The sequence below is a fragment of the Pagrus major genome, chromosome 9 (assembly GCF_040436345.1).
Source record: "Pagrus major chromosome 9, Pma_NU_1.0".
NCBI classification, from domain to species: Eukaryota; Metazoa; Chordata; class Actinopteri; order Spariformes; family Sparidae; genus Pagrus; species Pagrus major.
Window position 1 is genome coordinate 12,646,644 of NC_133223.1, and position 18,660 is coordinate 12,665,303.

An 18,660-nucleotide genomic window follows, 5' to 3' on the forward strand; every position below is an offset into this window, starting at 1 on the left:
ACCATTATAAGTGCTCTCTGTGGGACTTTATAATGGTCTATCCATCCATCCATCCATCCATCCATCCATTACTTTGAGAATATCTTGGAATAAGTTGACAAAAAAGACTTTGATAATGAATTCAACATATCCTAATATCCACCTGATTACACAGAATGGTGAGAAGTTAGAAGAAAGAGCTTTTAACATTAGTAACTTTTTATTAGCTATAGATTATTATTATTATACCATACATCATTGATTTATGGGAACACTTTTCTTGTGGGCCTACTTATAGCCCTCTATGACTTTACCTTCATCATGTATGTCCTACCTGTAATAATAATAAGACACCTTTATTCTCAAAATATCACAACTTCATTCTATGAATGTTGTACTATTAAATCATTTATTATGGAGTCTGTATATATATATATATGTTTACTGTTGTTGACAAGGCTGAGTTGTGAAAGTTTATTTATTTATTTATTATTATTATTATTATTATTATTATTATTATTTACATCAGGTGTTACAGGCTACACTCTGATGGGGGTGTTGGTAAATCTGGGATCAGACCACTTGGGGGACTCGGGTATCCCAGTCTCGGATCAGGAGGAGGAGCTCAGTGGAGGAAGTGGCTCCACAGCTTGGATGTGTGTGTGTGTGTGTGGAGCAGTTACCTCCATAGTGAGAGTGTCGCTAACCACTGGACTGTTAACCGACAACAGAAGGACATCCTCGCGGAGGAAACCTCACGCGGAGCCGCTCTCGAGGACTTGAACGTTAGCTTCGCGTGTCTGCCCACCTCCTCGGCACAGGTTGAAGCGGTGCAGCCGGTCCAGAAGCGAGCAGTATGCATTCAGACTGCAGGCTGCTATGGGCAGAGCGGTAATGGTGGGCAGGGGACCGACAGGGGCCGGGGTTCTCGTCCTGTCGATTCTCATCATTCTCACCACGGAAGGCTGTCGAGCGCAGAAAGGTTGGTGGCACACAGCTGCGGCGACAACTGGACGAGCCGAGTGTGGCCGCGGCGACGTGCGGCCATGCTGGAGTAAAGTGTGAACGCAGAAGTTGTAGATGTGTAGAGATAAGCTACGGCGACGGTACACTGTTATTGTCCGCCGAAGTTAAAACCTACCTTACATGGCCGTGTGTACGTGGAGTTCCGCTTGGTTTACACCGCTTGCCGCCGCCCGTCATGGTGTGTTTGGGGAGAGAAGGGTGGCGTGAAACCAGGCAAACCGGTTCTTAAAAGTACTGACATTGTAAACGAATAGCTGCTGCTCGGCGGAGCAGTTGCTTGCTGAATTAATGTGCGGCTTTAAAGTATTTGTTTAAAGTCTAAAATCACAGTCTGCTACTTGTGTGCGCTTCCCGATAAGCTAGCAACCTTTAAATTGCCAGATTTGTTAATGGACCCTGGGTTTTAAGTTCTCTGTACGAGGTAACAGCACATTTGGGAGCTTGTGGCCTTGTTTCCAGTCTCAGGTAGCTCAGTTTGTAACTCACCGTGAACTAACTACACTCACGACAAGCTCAGTGTGTTTTCATTGTTGTCGGTTCACTTTTCACCATATTGTACCCCAACAGGGGTATTTGTTAGGTTTTAAGAGCCCACAGGCAACCTCAGGTGGTCAGAGGTTGGGGGTGGGGTATCAGTGGGGTATGGGTGTAAACACGTGGACACAGTTTGTCATAATTCTACATTTCACATGAATTATAACGAGTTTTTTCCCACATTCATCATGAATTGGTATTTGGTGTGATAATGATAGCTTAGTTATGGGAGAGAATGAAGTTGTATGAAGGTTTGTTTTTGAGCCTGAGGGGTAACTTTAGGAAGGTAATCTGAACTCCTGCTGGATGCCATGCAGTTGTTCAGTACGTGAGTCAGAGTGAGGGGAAGCAGCTTTGTTTTTGTCCTGTTCATCTGGATAGTGTCCACTGAGAGGCTCTTACGTAACTCCAGAACATCCACTTAGCACCATGAAGCGTGACTGTTGAGTGTTATCTCAGGGCCATGAGTCCACAGCATCAACAGACACAATGCCTCTGCTCTCTGACAGCTCTGAAGACGCTCTGACTTCTCCTTAAAAAAAAAGATATGCCTGAGCTCATAATTTTGTATAAAATTGAGTTCAAGGTTCATTAAATTGTCTTACATTTTAACTATGTGGTTTTAAGCTGCCAAAAGACAAATAAAATCACATTCTTGGATTTTATGTTTTGATCGAAAGAGCCAAAAGTTTTGATTGTCTATAAAACCCAAAGCCAACTTCTCTGCTGAATCTAATTACAATGCATTACGTTCATTTGGCAGATGCTTGTATTCAAAGTAGGGCTGCAACTAACTAAGTTTTATTATCTATTAATCTGCCAGTTATTTTCTTGATTAATTGTTTGGTCTGTAATACATCCTGACGTCTCAAAGATTTGCAGGATCCTATCGCACAAAAAAGTAAAACTGCCACATGACATTTGAGGGGCTGGAACTAGGGCCCCGATCACGCTGAGACTCATCACTACAGGCATGATCGCTTCAAAGACGCCTTGGAAACGCGTGTTTTAAGCAGAACAGCATGGTGGAGCGAGAGTGCGTGTGCAACTGGCCATCGTACTGTATGTAATTAATGGAAAAAGTGGCCTTGCACTAAAAACTTAGAATTTCAACTTCTGAAGTCTGCTAGAAAACATGCAACACGTACCATGGGAAACTATGGTTTTGCTGGCGATGCATTTCTAGCCGCGTGTCTCGTGTGATTGGCTGCAAAGGAGTATTTGGCGTTTTTGTTCGCTGTGGGTCGACAAGTTCAGTAACTGACCAATCATTTCAGCTGTAGTCCGAAGCATCTTGCATTTTTTCCCACCACATTCTCGCTCAGTTTGGGGTTCGATGTCTTGCTAAAGGACACTGCAGAATGTCGACAGGAGTTTAACCAACAGCCTAATGATTTCAGGCTAAATCAGTCTGATCATCTCACCTGTAATCTTTTTCTGCTGTAAAGGTTCTCAAAACAACCACATGTTCATTATATATTTTGTTGATTTCTCAACGTACGTTATCCCAAACATTTCCAACCATGTTGAAACGAAATTTAACACAGTAACACGGTGCGTTCCATTTGATTGCCTGTTGCTGTGACTTCCAGGAGAGATTTGCATTTGAATGAAGGCTGAAGAACAGCATGTTTCCCAATTTACATAATTTTGGTGACAGTCGCTCATAAATCTTGAGTCAAACAAAACTCTTGCTTTGGGCTTGTCTATTACTGTGTCCCCTCTGTCTGTGCTTTATTACTGGCATCTTTCTTATGCTGAAACTGTGTGTGTGTGTGTGTGTTGTCCTGCAGGTGATGGCTGTGGCCCCAGTGTACTTGGCCCCAGCAGTGGGACTCTGTCCTCTCTGGGTTACCCAGGGACGTACCCAAATGACACAGTGTGTGAATGGGAGATCAGCGTTCCTCGCGGCAACAGGATCCACTTTCGCTTCGCCGAGCTGGACATAGAAGACAGTGACTGCCAGGTCAACTACCTCCGCCTCTACAACGGCATTGGACCTGAGAGGAGTGAGATTGGTGAGAGTGACAAGCTGATACCAGACTCTACTTGAACTGATTTGGGAGTTGAAGCCTCAATTTAAGCAATTCATTCTTGACGGGCCGGCAGATGTGATGGAAAAGTGGCATATGAAACTCTTCCAAAGGAGACTTTATGAAAATATGCAGTGTTATCCATATATTTAGATGATATCACATCTAAGAGGGGTCTCTGTGACGGTCGCCTTTGTATTTTACCTTCAAGTGTGGCGAACAAACTAGCTCTTTTTTTGCATAATGTGGCCTTTAGCCCTCTCCCAATCGATATCTGTCATGCATTCTGTAGCTTCTTCACCGTCTATATTTAGTTATACAGAAAAAAACAGGTTATTGGAGAAATAAGATGTCAGGAAATTGTAGAACTTATTAACACCTGCTGTAGTTGCCTCTACGTGAATCCTGATCTGCATACAGCTGGTCAGTATTTAGGCTTCTCAATGGTCCCAGACATGTTTAACCAAGTTTAGTATATTTTAAACTTTATTAAAGATACATGCCTGTGCAGCCTGAAGAGCAGAGGAAGACTTCCAGATTCTACTGGGTTAATCAGCATTGTAACTGCCGGAGCTGATTGTGGCCATTTAGGCAATGCTCGTGGTCCACCAGGCACACCACGTCCCAGGAGCGGCTCTCCGCCCTGTTCTGCAGAGAATACGTGCATGAGCCAGGCAGGAACTCAGACACAGGAACAACATAGAGCATCTTAATAACACACCATGTGCAGACCCTGACTCTATAGAAAAAAACAACAATAAACTCAAAACCGACAATAAATGAAATTATTTCACTATATAGCCTTCTGTCCCATGGTAGAAGCACAGAAGCCAAGGGAAAACGACAACATAAACACAACTGGAGCAAGTCAACAATATCAGGCAGCTTGACGCTTGGTATGAAATGTTCCTGGTGGGGATACAAAGCCACGTGAAGGACAAAACAAATCTGCGTCTCACTTGCGACACCATAAAGACGTGCCTGGTGGAAAGAAGGCACTAGAGTTTCGTAATTATTCTTCAGTATGAATCAAATTGTGCATTTAGTAGTCACATTTCTCTCCCTGATGCATTTGTTTACATGATGTTCAAGAAATAAGTATACAATACCAGGTTACTCCAGTTCATGTAAACGCAGTGACTGACATTGCATCAACCACATGATGAGCCTACAGTCACAGCTGGTCTCATGCCAGAGTGCTGCCGGCAAGCTTGCAATGAGTGTCGCCGGTGATGAAAATTAAGCTGAATATTAGACATGAAGATGTACAGTTTAATACAAATAGAGCTATGAATGAGGAATTGAACGGGGCCATTTCTTAATTTTTTATGATGCTGTAAAAAGATCCCTTAAATAGTTTGGGAAAAGGCTGGATTGGAACTGCAGGACATCTCACTTCACTGCGAGTTTGCAGTAGCTTGAATCAACAGAATATGACAGAATTTTAAGCTTTGATTCAGTCCAAAATGATTTCATTAGTAAAAGTCTTGAATTTAATAAACAAAATTCCGACACGTTCTCTTGCCTGAAGTTTATTCATTCATTTATACACTTTCTCCTACTTAGCTGGGTACTAGTAAGTGCTAGTACTAGGAAGTTTTACATGTTACTGACGCATTAATCTGTCACCAGCAACTGGGAAATGTTTGCTTCCCTTAAAACTGGAATGTGAACACCTATCGGCAGTGGTTAATATCATTTTAAGATATTCAAATTTGCAAAACAATTATGTTATTTATTGAGACGTGTAGTCATTTACATCTCTGCTTTGTCATCCTTTCCCAGAGTAAATAAGAGGTTTATTTCTCAGTTAGTTACATCCACTTAATCTGCACTAATATCTAATAAAGTGCATGTTTATTGTTGTACATGTTAAAATTAACCTGTATAACTAACCAGAATCTCTTTGTCCTGTATCTTTATGCTCTTAAACAGTGAAGTACTGCGGCTTGGGTCTGAAGGTGAAAGAGCTGATCGAGGCCACCGGCAACCAGGTCACTGTCCAGTTCATGAGTGGGACCCACCACAGTGGACGTGGATTCTACCTGTCCTACTCGACCACTGAACACACAGGTAACACACTCTCACACCACTCACCTATGTCTCATGTGTTGATTGCTGCAGGAGGGGTTGGTGTATGTAATAGAGGTGTAGCAGACTGGAATGATGTTTTGTTGATGTCATCTCAATGTCGAGCTTAGTTACTTTTCTGTTTTGGCCCCTGGCGTAAGAGTTGCTTTGGAGACAGGTTGTGTGTGTGTGTGTTCGTGTGTGTGTGTGTGTGTGTGTGTGTGTGTGTGTGTGTGTGTGTGCGTGCGTGCGCGCCACAGTCTAATGTAAGTCTCATGACAGCTGTTTCATTCTGCACCACCTCCATAGTTTGGGATGTTCTTAACTGATTAGATTGTATTGAAAAGACTTACACGTACACATGTCAGGTAGTGTGTTGCGTTTGTCTTATCTCTGTTGTTGTGTAAAAACTTCATACATCTCCTTATGTCAGCTACGCAGTCAGTCACAATGAGTGTACTTTAGATCTAACATGTATGGTGGTTTTACGGTTACCTGCAGAGATGACCAAGAAAAAAAACCAAAACATCTCAAAAAACCCCATGAATAAATCTATTAGAGCAGCAATTCACAAAACACAATAATGCAGGAAACGTATTAATCAGGCCGGGTCAGGTCCTGGGGTCAATGCTCGGCGTCTCAGCTGTGTGGCAATACAGTATGTCTAATAGGCTCATGAATCAGTGTGGACTGTGGTATATGCTATCAACTCTGATCATGTGGCGCATCTTAGTCATCACAGGAGAATTAGACTATGGCTGCGTTCCAAAGCACATACTTCTCTTTTTACTTTTAGTTCACACTGCAGCTCCCCTTACACCACACTGTTGCATGCAGTCTGCATCCAACTGGGACATACTACTTCATCTTAACCTCACATCTGAACTTTGACCCTCTTGCTCATACATCCGTTGTCATCTGTATTTGAAGTACATTTTAAGTAAAGACTGAGGAAGTATGCGATTTAGAATGCAGCCAATGAGCAGCCATCTGTCTGTTCTCTCAGCGGCTCAGTCGACATGACGTTATCATTTACTGCGCAGAGGATTGTGGGTCAGAATATGCGATATGTGACTGGATGCAATGGGACAACCTGGTATTGTTTGGCATACTGCATTTGACATTCTATCTTTATGTACTGTATGTATTGTTCCCATATGTCTGAAAAATATTATTTGCTGGCCGGGGCATCTCTGTAGCACCATGATGCTTTATCTATAATGATATGGTGTGACATATTTGACCTTGACTTGCAGGCTCTGTTATTTGGATATTGTATCTACTTTTTCTGGCTGTTTTCATGGCTTTATTGTACAGTACAGCTGAAAAATGATGGGAAAAGGGGGCAAAGGGCCACAGGTCGTTCCCAAACCCCAGGCCACCACACTAAGGGCACAGCCTTTGTGCATGGGGCGCCTGCGCTTGGCCAAATTTTGTGCCACATTTAAGAGTCTACAGTCATGCCAGTGGCTCTGTGAGGCTGACTTAGGCACAGTGGTGCTTTGAGTTGAATGCTAATGTAAGACATGCAGACATTTATAATATTTATAAATGTTATATTTACAATCTTAATTTAGTTTGCAGGCATGCTAACATTTCATCCTAACGCTTAGTGTATTTGAAGCTGATTGGAATATCATCAGTTCTGCTGGTATTTGACCATAAGCATAAGTCTTGAAGTCAAATGTGGATCCTTTCTGTGACACTAGAGGAACAATTAATCATCATTAAGTCAGTAGGATTAATCACCTGGGGACCAGTAATGTATGTACACAATGTAACTCTTTTTGAGGTAAGATGCCGAGATTGGGAACACTGCATTATGGATGGGATCTTAATTATTTTTGGGTAAATTGGAATCAGACCTCAGGTCCCTTTTGGATTAGGCATGTTTTTGAAAATGAATGATCGGTAGCTTTTCCATTGGTTGGATTGTTGGCTTGTGATATGGACCCCTGAGGATCTCTAAACTATATTTGTAGAAACATAGCATGAATAATACATGTTCTAAAATGCTTTTTGATGTTCTTTTTCGTTAATGTGTTTTGTCCAGTGGTTATTGTGTTTACATGTCAGGACCAATGTATTTTATTTGGTCATTATCCTGTAAACAAACAGAGGTTTCAGTTCATTGAAAGAGGGTACCAACTGAAGATAACTTGACTTGAGCTGTGTCTGCAGTTTTGCTGGAGGCCAAGTGAGTGTACACCACATGCCATTTATGATGTGGTGTTTGCTCACCATTGAGAGTGTAGTTTAACACACAGCAGAGATAAGGGGCTGCTCTACTGTGGATGGTATAAACTGATCAGTCACATATCTGGGATTTCAGCCGCAGTGTGCAGGGTCGTCATGCTTTTGGTCATTATTGTTATTTTTTCTCACTTTAATGTGAGACAGTCATGAATACAGACGGGTGGCACCAACAGATGTATCTGCAGTTGGACAAAAAAGATTTCTCCACCCATAATTGACAGTCAATGTGTCATTGACATTGCGGAGTTACAGCCCTCTACGTCTCTGCAAAATGTGAATGGGGACTGAGTTTTTAGTTGTGCTTTTTTCAGTGGAGTGCGGCTGGTTAAAGAAAGCAGAGATGGACAGAGGGCAATGAGGACTGACCTTGTGAAGTGAGATGAGTTTGAGAGAAAATTTGTAAATGACAGGAACAAGGAGCGGGAGGAAGTGAAAGCAATTGAGAGAAATAGAAAGTAGTAATGACATTTTGTGGTTTTATTAGAAGACTTCCTTCCTGTGAGAAGCTGCTTCCATTTCTCTAATCTGATATCATTTTACTGAGGACGTGTCAGTCAGCCTTTTTCAGACATCAACCTTTAAGTTCATCTGACGGCAAACATGTTGGACTAAATCAGCACACAAGTGACTTTTACATAAATCTTTATCGTCTCCAACACTACATAGTGCCCCTTAAGGTAAAGCCTGCAGCAGCAGGTTTAACATGCAGCGAGAGAGGTTAAAGCATGTTTTGCTCCACCTTTAAGGATCACTGCGATGTATTTATTGTCTCAATTTATAATCTCGTATGCACAATGAAAATAAAACCAGTTTAATAAGCTAACAGTGAATGAGACAATTTTAAAACACCACAACTGTAGTTACAATCAACAATCCCTCTACTGTACATAAACTTCACTTGTCATCATTGTGAACTGAGAGTTAACAGTAAGTAAACAATGATTGATACAATTTAAAATGTCAATATGTCATCTGAAATTTGGTATTGATAACAAAATAGCTAATTTCTTATGTGCTAGACAGAACTTCTATAATGCATCAGTGTCCTTGTCTTTACACAAATGACTTCAAAGGACCTATGGATGAATTAAACACAAAAACAGTTTATATGTGTGTGTTAGATCTGATAAAGTCACTGTCTTCTGACAGGGAATTTCCAACCAAGATTTTGTACATGGCAGCTTGATAGTTGATAGTACAGACCTGATTCAACTGATGCATTAATACTGTAGCTTTTGTATACAGCAGTCCATGAGACACAGAAGCAGATTCTGATGTGTGAAATCGCTGCATTTTCTCTCTCAAAAAGAAGGCTGCGCTTTGTCATGTGGAACATTTTCGGTGACTTCAGATAACATGACATGTGCGCAGCAGAGTAATTACTCTAAGTGGTCATCTCTGTGACTGAATCACAGTTGAAGGCAAACAAGGCCATCAACGGACCCCCCTCCCACCCCCAAAGAACTAATGCATGTTTTTACTGTCATGTAACCGATCATGCGGATGAGCGTGGGAGGACAGTTTGCACAGCTAAGTAAATCAGTCACCATGGCCACTTGCGGCGGTTGGGGGTATTTGTCTGCTTGACTCACTGGTTGGTTTACCAGATAAATGAGCTTTTTGATAAATGTGGTCACGACGAGACGAGACTGACCACCCCCACTGGGTTTGCATAGAATTCCGAGCAGCCCACAGCATCCTGTTGGATATATGTGGTCTCATCCCCGAAACACTCATTGGGAACTTCTGACACACACACACACACACACACACACACACACACACACACACACACACACACACACTTTGTGAAAGATCATGAAATCAGCAATTTTGACAATTGGTTAGTAGTTAGTAGCAACAATGTCCAAAAAATCCACTGGATCCAGCTTCTCAAATGTGAATATATGTCCTGTATGATACTTAACTGAATGTCCTTGAGTTTTGAATTGTTGGTCATTTTGAATGTGTCAAATTGGGCTCTTGGAAACTGTTATGGACCTTTTTTTTTTTTTCATTTTACATTTTATAGTCTTAACGATTAATTGAAAAATGTACACACCAGATTGATCAATAATGAAAGTAGTCCTTTGTTGCAGCTCTCATTTGAAGAATTACTTTCAATCAAGCTAAATGTAAAATCTCCCTCTATTGCTTTAGTTTAAATGATTTAAATCCCGGATAATAAAGCAGATGAATTCCCTGGGAAAGGTTGGCGGTTGTCAGCTGGGGTGATGGGTGAGCAGGAGCGTGCAGAGAAAACCAGTTCTGACACTGTTGGTTTGCCTTTTGCAGATCTAATCACCTGCCTGCACAAAGGAACGGATTTCCCTGAGGCAGAGTTCAGGTAAATAATGCTGGCTTTGTGTGGATATATCTGTGCAGGGATCAAACTGTCTGACACTCATTGTGTGTGTCTTCCTCGATAGTAAGTACTGTCCGGCAGGCTGCTTGACATCCACTGAGGAGATTTCTGGAACTATACCAAATGGATACAGAGAGGTGAGTGTATTTAATTTACACACGTTCATACAGCATGTGTTTTTCTTTTTGTTGCTGTCCTCATCATATTTCCAGGGGAGTCATGGTGTCTAGTGGTCTCCTGCTGTTTGGTCACTATGCCCACTGTTACCCCACAGGAACCATTAGTATTTGCTTACTCATGTTTCCATGGCCTCTCACTGCCACCACCCGTCTCTGTGCTGCAAGTCTGCACTTCTTTCCGTTTGATTCACTGAGATCCTCTTTCTCTTCCTTGTGTAAACGGGCCCCTGCTCTGTGGACATGCGAGTCCTGGACTGATGACCTCACAGCACCCCCGCTGCACGTGAGGTCATGGGTGCCGAGTCTCTGGCTGATGACCTCATGCTCTGAGCTCGGGGTTTGTTGAAGGGAGAGAGGGGGAGTGAGGGGTTGTTGCTGGCTGACGGGAGAACAGGGAGGAGATTTGGGGTGTGCTTCAGGGAGCGAGGTGCCCCACAGGAACAGAGGAGGGGCAGGGTCAGCGGGTGAAAGGGAGGTGAGATAATAGTTTGGCCGAAAATAATAACCCTTTAATCCAGTCCAGCTGCGAGAGGGTGCCGAGCAGAGCTGTGTGTCGAGTGTGTGTTCTGGAGAGACAAAAAGCTGGAGAGTGAGTCAGTGTGAGTGAGGAGTTGGAGAAAACCTGTGTGTGTGTGTGTGTGTGTGCGTGCTCAAGTGACTAATTCATTCTTGTGTTTTCGAGGTGTGTGTGTGTGTGTCACTAGGCTGTAATATCTTGATTGGGGAAGCATACTTCAGGGATCAGCCGCCCCACCCAGAGCAGCCCCCCACAGGTCACTTTCTCTCGTTTAAATCCGTTTCTTATGTAATCCATGCACTGGTTTCTATATTACCACATTCCACTTATGACATATTTATCTGTATGTGTGTCATTTCATGTGTGTTCGTGTGGTTTCCTCTGTTGGAGGCAGGGTGCGGCGGTTTGGAGCGGTGCTGTGTGTTTGTCTTAGTGGTTTGGTATGGCGCTCTTTAGGATGTGGTGTGTGTTTTGGGGAAGTTTAAGAGTCACAAGGCCAGTGTTGATTGCTTGTGGCAGGATTTGACTTCAGTGCATGTGTGCATGTGCATACATGTTTACATGTGCTTGTCACTGTGTGGGTCACCAGAGCTTTCCCACAATCCCATCAGCTGTGGATTCCAGTGTGGGTCTTTTCCAGTAATAAAATTCCACCTCACTCCAGCAGCTGTTCATGGGAAGGAGCTCGTGATCAGAGTGCAGCCGGGTTTTTGTCCGTTTCACAGTGATGTGGCAGCAGGTTTGGACAGGAATGCAACCAGCAGTGAATCATTACCATCAGTGCCTCTCCATATCCTCTCTACAGAGAAGTGACATCATGCTGACTCATCAGCCTTTATCTGCCACAGTCTGAAGGTTAAGAGCTTCTTCTCTAATCACAGTGCAAGACAATGCTGGCGTTTCCCACCGCCTTACCTGCAAACGGTACTGGTTTGCAATGGTACCAGCAGTCCAGTTTAATTAGGCATTGTTACCTGTAAGCCGGTTTCAGTACGGGACCAGTTTCAGGAACTGTTTTTAGGAACTCTGCCACTAGGAATGGGACAACATAAGATTTTATCACAGATCCCAACAAATAACAGCCAAGATAAGTTGATCTTGATGTATTTATTATTGGGATGAAGGAAAATTTGGATAATGTTGAATATGCTCACATCATTGACTTGAAAAAGCGGTATAGCTCAATGAAGTACACTCCTTTTTTATAATGATTTTTTTTGTTCATTGAAAAAAGATGTGTCCCGTCTTTGATGTAATAGAAATATTTGTTTCTTGATAAAATGTAAGGTAAAGTGACCCAATATGATTCAGTGCCATTTTAGGTGTTTTGAGAGTATTTTGACTATTTTCTTGCTAATATTGTGAATCAGTACAAGCTGAAGTAGACACATGATCAGAAAACACCACAGTTTGAGTTTTTGGTTAACAACTATCTTGCTTTTTTCTATCTCTGTATCACAAGCAAATAAGAAGCAAATAAAAAAAAAAGCAACAACGGGCTGGAGGTTGTTTTCTCTCATTTAGAAAGCTTTTAATCTGTTATCAGTGTAATTAGCCCTGTCTGCACAGTTTATGTGGCTTGAGTTACTGACACTGTTTGTTGTTAATGGAAATAGAAAGTGTCCTTTAATCTCATCTTTTCTTCCTTTCATCCTGCAGTCCTCTCCTCTGTGTGTGGCAGCCATCCACGCAGGTGTGGTGTCCAACGCTGTGGGAGGGAGGATCTATGTGGTCAGCAGCAAAGGCATCCCTCACTATGAGGCCACACTGGCTAACAATGTCACTTCCACTGGGTAAGAGCTTTCCCCAGTGTTTTCTTTATGTAATGTGGGTGTTCCCGCTCCCACTCCTTCTTTTCAGTCACTAATTACTCAGTCAAAAGAATCGATAAACCTTAGATGTACTGATCCATGTTTAATTGATCCTCTCAACCTTCTCTCCTCAGAGGAACTTTGTCGAACAGCCTCTTCACCTTCAAGACCAACGGTGAGTTTCCTTTTTATAATGAAGCACCATGAGTTGCTGTAACAGTTTTGCAGAGGGAAGTACTGTAAATGTAATTATTTCCATCAGCATCTGTCATTTTAGTTGTAAGTCTTGCCGTGTCTGTAATTATTATTAGTCTGCAGCAGAAAATATAGAGTGAATTACCCATTGCTTTTACATATGCATTTCAATGCAGTTGAATTAATTTCATACACACATATAAAAAATATGTACATTAAGGCCTCTCAAATCTCTTTCAGTTGTTTTTAATGATGCTAATGGCCTCTCTGTGCTCGCAGGCTGCTATGGAACGCTGGGCTTAGAGAACAGTGGTGTGGCGGACACGCAGCTCTCTGCTTCCTCTGTGTGGGAATGGAGCAATATCATTGGTCAGCACAGTGTGTGGGCGCCATCAGGGGCGCGGCTTAAAAAGGCGGGGCCGCCGTGGGCACCTTCTCAAAGCAACCAAAAGCAGTGGCTGCAGGTCGATCTTAAGAAGGAGAAGAGGATCACAGGTAACCACATACTGTTGCACATCCATAAACACTCTGATTTAACTGTAAGCCTACAATAAGGCTCTCCAGAATCCAAAATATTCCCTTTCCTGTGATTGGTGATATAGCTTTAGCTTTAGCTGATATAGAGCCATGGCCAAGGAACAATAACATGTAAGGTGGCCTATAGTGCCATGTACGAACAAGTTGGCAGCAGTTGCAACATGGCTGAAGATAGCCGAATAAGCCTCACCTTCTGTGATTTCTCTGAGGTGGAGGGTATGTCAGAATCTCTTGCATTATGAGTTAAAAAACAATTAATTTTGGTAGTAGTTCACAGTATTGGAAAGGCACCTTGATTTAGCGTAGGGTTAGGTTAGCTTGCTCACATCTAGACCATCATTAATGTTGTGTAAATTAAATGTTTTTTTTGTTTAGGAATTAATCTTTGCTAGTATGTCAGATTCATGTTAATGTGTAATTTCAGACAGTTGCATTTAAAAAAAAAAAAAAAAAGTTCGAGGACCCCCTGTTGAAGTCCCAGGATCTAGACTGATATCTCTACTACTATTAGATTAACTGACATTCAATTTTGCACACAGCCACATTCATCCCCAACAAAATGTTTATTTGAAGAAAGTATGTCAGCAAAATCACATTTTAATTTGTTTAAACGTATATTAGAGCCAGCTGCACATCATCCTCTCGTCTCTGCTGCCCCCTCATCTAGGTATCACCACCACTGGATCCAGCCTAAGAGAATACCAGTACTACGTTTCAGCATACCGGGTCCTGTACAGCAACGATAGCCAGCAGTGGAACATCTACAGGGAAGCAAACTCTACACAAGACAAGGTAACACAAGCACCAAATCAATAAACCCTGCTTGCTCAACAATTACGTCATTGGCTTTTATGTTTTTTTTTTCTCATTCAAATTAGTGCAAATGGACAAAAATGTCACTTAAGAAAGCTGCAGGGACATATACTTGGACTGTTTCCATAGCAACTGGTATTGACTAAGCGATGTTTATGGCAGGAAGTGAAGGCAGTCAGTGGTTTGAGTTAAGTGCTGTGGTAGACAAGTCAGGACACTTGGGCATTAATAATGAATGGATATGGATTTAGCGGCCGGGTTGTTAGACTGGAACTGCTGTCTACGAGCTGCTCTCTGCTGGGATTCTCACGGCTTCTTATAGTGTGGAGGGAAGTAGTTATTGGCTTGCCAAGTTGGAAAATAATCAGCTTATGTCTTCTAATGCATTTGTTCACAGTCTGAAACACGTTTTTTTCTTCTAAACCACTACAACTGAGCTAGAGTTTGGTTTAAATCTCTGGCACAAATAAGGATTGTTCTCGTTTTAATGTAGGTTTTTCAAGGCAACATCAACTACCTGCACGAGGTGAGGAATAACTTCATTCCTCCAATCGAGGCCCGCTTTGTGAGGATCAATCCAACCCTATGGCACCAGAGAATAGCACTCAAGTTGGAGCTGCTTGGCTGCCAAATTCCTGCAGGTCGGTGGAGGTGGTTGATTTGTAGATGAGCAAATATCCCGTAAACAGGAGAAGTCCGCACTCAGTTCTAAAATGTTAAAAGAATTTGTTTGTTTTTTTTCCCAGCGAGGTCAAGGACAGATCTGAGGCCAGATCTGAGGCCGAGGATATTCCCCCCCTCTCGGGACTCTCCACCGTCTGTGGGTACGAAACGCCCACCTCACCTTGGCCAAACCACACACACCCCAGACATCCGAAACACTACTATGCCTCCTCACACTGGCAAAGGTGCGTCAGATTTTTTATTTAAAAAACAAAAGAAAAGCTTATTTGATCCCGAGACATTTGTCGCCTGGTGCTTACTGTGCTGTTTCTGCTCTTAGATGTGGCGTTGGCAGCAGTTCTGGTGCCCGTGTTGGTCATGGTTCTGACGGGGCTCATCTTGACTGTGGTTTGTGCTTGGCACTGGAGGAACAGGTTTGCATTCTCATTGTCATGTCATAGATAAAAATCCCCAGTGAAAACTTAGTTTTGCCTTACAATGACAGTGTTTTTGTCTCTTAATAGAAAAAAGAGCTCTGAAGGGACTTATGATCTCCCCCACTGGGATCGCACAGGTATGTAATCTCTTTGCAGCGAAGGTTGATCTGTGTTTTGTGAGTGTTTGCCGGTCCGACTCGATGTGCATCTCATTGTGCTTCTGCTGCAGACTGGTGGAAAAGCATGAAGCAGCTGCTGCCCTCTAAGATGGTGGAGACGGAGGATTCAGTTCGGTACAGCAGCAGCGAGGTGGGACGGCTGACAGGGAGAGGTGCTGTACCCAGACTACATGCTGAACCTGCAGGTAAATACCGTTCAACAGGAGGACAGTTGAAGCGTTCTGAGAGACCCCATTAACTTTTGGTGCAGATCCAGATAAAGGGACGGATCTGGGAATTTTTTCCTCACTTTCTTTAACATTGTGGCGTTTTTCAACATTTTCGTTGATTTCTCAGGGAGTAATGGATCTTGATGGGAAAAAACAGGCGTATTTACGTGGCTGGTATCTATGAGTACAATTTGATACATATATAAATATGTTTTATTTGATATTGTATTAGGCTGTATTGAGTTTAAGAGAAAAGTTGGGCCTCAGCAGAAGTATGCGATGTGTTTACTCCGTAACCCATTCTAGTTTAATAGTTGAAAATGATGAATAAATTGTTGCAGCTCTAGTGTCTGTAGAGGTTTTAAAGGCTACCTGTAGTTTACTGTATTTACAGTGTTTGTCACTGAAATGCAATGCGAGTATCTTTATGGCGTAACAAAAAGGTTTCCTACCTTGCAAAACCTTTATTTTGATGTTGTGAAATCAGTTTTTTTTTTTTAACTAACTCTCTCCATGCTGAAAGTTAAATGTGACTCCGGTTACTCTGTGCTGCTGGCCCTGCTGCTGCACGGAGTAGATGGAATAAATACATTTTCAGAAGTATTGCGCTTGACCTGTAGTACTTGGGCGCTGAACTGGTCTTCTTATGAGTTCACAGTACCAGCAGTGGCCCCAAGATGATTTGAGTTTGAGACCCTTGATTTAAATGATTGTTTTTAAACTGTTGGACAAGCTGCTGACAGTGTGGACACCAGGTCACCTATAAACTCAAAGAGTCATTGGTTATTAATACACTGTGACATGCTCTCTTTGCAGAATATGCTCAGCCCCTGGTGAGTGGTGTTACAACATTAGGCGCCCGGTCAACCTTCAAACCCGACGAGGGGCCCGACCCAGGATACTCAGATCCTGACCTGTACGACGCTCCCATCTCGCCAGACGTATACCACGCCTATGCGGAACCCCTACCAGCTTCGGGATCTGAATACGCTACGCCCATCGTGGTTGATATGGGTTGCCACCCGTCAGGGGGCTCTTCCTTGAACCAGCCCTCCACTGTGTGCAGTTTCATGGGTGCCGGGCCGGCCGCACTGCTCACACGGACGGACAGCAGCCAGTCAGGGAGGTCGGCTTACGACACCCCCAAGAACGCCACTGGACAGGTCACACCCACCGAGGATCTGACCTATCAGGTACCTCAGAGTAGCACTCAGAAGCCATCGGGACATAGCTGAAGAGTCTGGATGCACATGGCCTTAATCTGCCCCTCACTGCCAACACAACCCACTGGACAAAGATATGGGGGTTGTTAAAGGAGGAGGAGGAGCCCGTGAGCCCCGGAGCCCGGGCTCGAGTCTTGAATGAACACTACCTTAGCTTTAGATTCATCTGGAGATGTCTGTATTGCCTAAATGTTTCTGCATGGCCACAATCTGCTTGTGTAGTGCCATTACAGTCCTATCACTGAAACCACAACGATGAATGTGTTCGTGCCACGTGTGAGAGGCGGATGGATGAAAAGGAGAAAGCTGACTACTATTTGATAAAGACTCTGTCCCTGTTCTGTGATCCTTAGTAGTTGTTGCATTCTGTGAAACTGTGATTTCCATTATTTCAATGTTTTTCTGTTACATACTGAATCAGGTTAAACCGAAATGTACCTGATGATTTACATTCAAAGATTTAAGGGTTCTCTTACTGAATTAATTGCATGTTGCATCAAGTTTCCCACATCCAAGGTCAAAGAATTCCTTCTCTCGTGAAACTCTAGTTTCCCACGGTACGTTTTGTCTTACTTCGTTTAAAAGCATGACTTGAAATTGTGTATAGTTCTAGTAATTCCATTACTGCAAACCTGTTTAAACTCTCAGATGATTTACTGATATTTATTTTTATTTCACATCCTGCTGATAAGGAGAAACTCTTATTAAAAACAGCCCACCACTAGCCTCACTGATTACAGAATTGTGGTTGCACTCTTGCGGACTGACGGTCAGTAGTTTTGAGCGTCAGATGTTGCATGTTACCTTGAAAAGGCCAATCAGGAGGATCGATCCAGTGAAGTCCCCATGAGAAAAAACCTTTTTGTTAGACCAAATGTTGCCTTTTCTATGTTAACGCAATGTTAATTCACAACAGAACCAACTTTGACAATTGTGCCAACAGTGCAGGTTTAGCCAAATAAACATTAAAGCAGTCTTAATATAGGAAAAACAGTTTTTAAAGTCCTAGTTAGGTGATTTCCTAGCTAAAAAGGTACAGAGACAAGAGGTAGATGGGTTAATCTGTTACAGCTGATTATTTCATAGAGTTTCCTGTGTGTTTGTCCTGAACTTTTTCAATTTTATTTGTGCATCGTGGTGATTTGTCTCGTGTTGAAATGGGTGTTTGATCTGTCTTAATGCATTCAAGTGTGACTCGTTCCTTCCTTGTATCTATGTGCATCAACATCTGTATGTGTGTTAAGCTGTTTTTCAGTCCTGTGTGTGTTTTTGTTGTTTGGACTGGTTTTTAATGCAGCTTATAGTTGTAGTAGGATGTGTTCAGTCGTCGTCTGTAGCACCAGTAGACTGCATTACCCTCCTGTCCACCTGTGGTACTAATCAGACCAAACACTCTGTGACAGGAGTGCAGATGGAGAAAAATGGAACAAGCTGCTTTATAACATTACAGAATAGCAACCTCACCTGAGGGAAGGTGCTATTCACACAGCTGTGCCACCAATCGTGCTTTGATTATGCTCAATAACCAAAGCGATCTACAGACAGAGTTCTGGTGCTCCCTGGTCACAGAGGGATTGTGTTTATGTGGCTCTCACTGATTGTAAATAGAGAAATAAAGAGTTTTAAAAGAAAAT

General features: G+C 42.7%; 1 protein-coding gene across 1 annotated transcript; it reads left to right on the plus strand.

The window, feature by feature from the left end:
* The first annotated feature begins 624 nt into the window (after window positions 1-624).
* dcbld2 (discoidin, CUB and LCCL domain containing 2) lies at window positions 625-18,659 on the plus strand. Its single transcript, XM_073473064.1, has 15 exons — window positions 625-961; window positions 3,333-3,557; window positions 5,508-5,645; window positions 10,194-10,245; window positions 10,328-10,400; window positions 12,619-12,752; window positions 12,905-12,945; window positions 13,245-13,460; window positions 14,170-14,294; window positions 14,809-14,956; window positions 15,062-15,223; window positions 15,319-15,412; window positions 15,503-15,552; window positions 15,645-15,779; window positions 16,620-18,659. Exons 1-15 carry the CDS (start codon window positions 859-861, stop codon window positions 17,036-17,038), a joined length of 2,115 nt encoding a protein of 704 aa, XP_073329165.1. The 5' UTR covers window positions 625-858; the 3' UTR covers window positions 17,039-18,659.
* The last annotated feature ends 1 nt before the right edge of the window (window position 18,660 follows it).

Bases quoted from the DNA above. Each gene is read 5' to 3' on its own strand.
- dcbld2 (XM_073473064.1), top strand. From the start codon at position 859: ATGGGCAGAGCGGTAATGGTGGGCAGGGGACCGACAGGGGCCGGGGTT. The intron at 12,753-12,904 runs GTAAGAGCTTTC...TTCTCTCCTCAG, and splicing joins AACAATGTCACTTCCACTGG to AGGAACTTTGTCGAACAGCC. The intron at 14,295-14,808 runs GTAACACAAGCA...GTTTTAATGTAG, and splicing joins CAAACTCTACACAAGACAAG to GTTTTTCAAGGCAACATCAA.